Source organism: Palaemon carinicauda, chromosome 5 (genome assembly GCF_036898095.1).
Source record: "Palaemon carinicauda isolate YSFRI2023 chromosome 5, ASM3689809v2, whole genome shotgun sequence".
Taxonomy (NCBI): domain Eukaryota; kingdom Metazoa; phylum Arthropoda; class Malacostraca; order Decapoda; family Palaemonidae; genus Palaemon; species Palaemon carinicauda.
Window position 1 is genome coordinate 61,975,936 of NC_090729.1, and position 2,500 is coordinate 61,978,435.

Below are 2,500 nucleotides of genomic sequence, written 5' to 3' on the forward strand. Positions count from 1 at the left end.
GGGACTAACCCTGGGTACCGGTGGTTACCATGCCGTTATTGACTGAGGAGCAAGGAGTGAGACACAGCCACATTGATGATAAGGGACTGACTTTGAGTACTAGTGGTTAGCAAGGTGTTGCTGCCCGCTTGGGAAGGAGTGACACATACCCTCATATATGATAAGGGACTGACTTTGGGTACTGGTGATTAGCAGGCCGTTTTTGACTGAGGAGCAAGGAGTGAGACGCACCTTCATTGATGATAAGGGACTGACATTGGGTACTGGTGGTTAGCAGTGCATTATTAACCACGTTGCAAGGAGTGAGACACACCCTCATTGATGAAAAGGGACTGACTTTGGGTATTGGTGGTTAGCAGGACGTTGTTGACCAACGAGCAGGGGATGACACATACCCTCATCGATGATAAGGGACTAAGTTAGGGTACTGGTGGTTAGCAGGGTGTTGCTGACCACTTGGCATGGGGTGAGATACTCCCCCATTGATGAAAAGGGACTGACTTTGGGTACTGGTGGTTAGCAGGACGTTGTTGACCAACGAGCAGGGGATGACACATACCATCATCGATGATAAGGGACTAAGTTAGGGTACTGGTGGTTAGCAGGGTGTTGCTGACCACTTGGCATGGGGTGAGACACTCACCCATTGATGAAAAGGGACTGACTTTGGGTACTGATGGTTAGCAGGACATTCTTGACCAACGAGCAAGGGATGACACATACCCTCATCGATGATAAGGGACTAAGTTAGGGTACTGGTGGTTAGCAGGGTGTTGCTGACCGCTTGGCATGGGGTAAGACACTCTGCCATTGATGAAATGGGGCTGAGTTTGGTAACTACTGGTTAGCAGGGCGTTATTGACCGAGGAGCAAAGGGTGAGAAACACCCTCATTGATGATAATGGACTAACTGAAGCTACTGGTGGTTAGCAGGGCGTTATTGACCACGTGGCAAGGAGTGAGACACACCCTTATTGATGATAAAGGGCTGACTTTAGGTACTGGTGGTTAGCAGGGCGTTATTAACCGAGGAGTAAGGAGTAAGACACACCCTGTTTAATGATAAGGAGTAAGGAGTAAGACACACCCTGATTAATGATAAGGAGCAAGACGTTATTGACCTAGGAGTAAGGAGTGAGACACACCCTCATTGATGATAAGGGACTGACTTTGGGTACTGGTGGTTAGCAGGGCGTTATTGACAGAGAAGCAAGCAGTGGGTCACACCCTCATTGATGATAAGGGACGGACTGACTTAGGGTACTGGTGGTTACCAGGGCATTATTGGCCGAGGAGCAAGGAGTGAGACACACCTTCATTTATGATAAGGGGCTGACCTTGAGTAAGGGTTGTAAGTAGGGTGTTATTGACCAAGGAACAAGAAGTGAGACACATCCTTATTGATGATAAGGAACTGACTTCGGGTGTGGGTGGTTAGCAAGGCGTTATTGACGAGGAGAAAGGAGTAGTCTCTCTAGTCTCGTTTGGTGCTATGAGATGGACTTTGGGAACTAGAGAATAGCAGGGTCCAGTTGACTGAAAAGAAAGGAGTCAATAACTTCAACCTCACCCGATGCTATGGGACTAACTTTTACTTTGGGCCTATTATGAGATATTAACAGTTATTGTACTCGTTTCTTAGTTTCTTACCTATCCTATTAAGTATCCTTTGAGGAGTCTTGAACCATTCTCTCCATATGAATGGAAACAAAATCAAAGGGGTAAGAAGGAATATCTGGAAATCTACTGCGGTGTACCAACAGACTCCTAGACACTGCAATGTGAAAAAGACAACATTTGTGAAGAACATCAATGATATGGCTAAAACAAACAAACTATTTTCTAAACATAACTTTGTTTTCTGTTAAGACTGCATAGTTTGAAAGTCTTTTTTGTTATTCAATCTTTATATAATTTTGTATCATCAAATGCTAATTCTGCTAAGAATCATTGCAAAAGTTTAGATACTTTCATAGGATCTTTACCCTTCTCAGGATTTTCACATCTAATTGCGAGAACATTTTAAATCTCTCCAGCCTTAAAGATGTGAGATTGCTTCTAAAAATCTACCTAAATCTATGACTTCTCTGATAAGAGGTGGGGATTTGACTCACAGCAAGCATTAGAGGGACTAATTCTTTCCCTGTAATGTGAAATATTTGACAAGTTTCCAACTTTACTCAGTAAATCTAATCAACTTTGGAGCTTTTCTGAAAAAAAAAGTTATGATGTGACTTACTTCAAGCATTATTCCTTGTGGTGTAATGTGAATTGTCAGGTAAGTTTTCAGCTTTAATCACCTACTCTAATTATCACCACTTTTAGTATAGTATAAAGCATTGGGGATTTCTCTTATACAAATCCTTAATATCATGAGAAATTATTAGGAGGCCCTACTGTCAATAGTATATAAAGTAGTACACTCTAGGCATTATGCAATGGCCTTTATCATGCCTTATCGACCGTTATCAGCCCCCACTTCATATCTCTTTATCACTAC

General features: G+C 42.8%; 1 protein-coding gene across 2 annotated transcripts in view; it reads right to left on the reverse strand.

Moving 5' to 3' along the window:
- Positions 1 to 2,500, reverse strand: part of LOC137641322 (nose resistant to fluoxetine protein 6-like) — a 46,935-nt gene that overhangs the window by 7,644 nt on the left and 36,791 nt on the right. The window contains exon 13 of one of the 2 annotated variants that reach the window (XM_068373752.1): positions 1,651 to 1,774. The exons of the other annotated variant lie outside the window; for it this stretch is intronic. Coding sequence (XP_068229853.1) covers positions 1,651 to 1,774 — 124 coding nt within the window. The remainder of the gene's footprint in view (positions 1 to 1,650; positions 1,775 to 2,500) is intronic. 2 annotated transcript variants of the gene reach the window in all.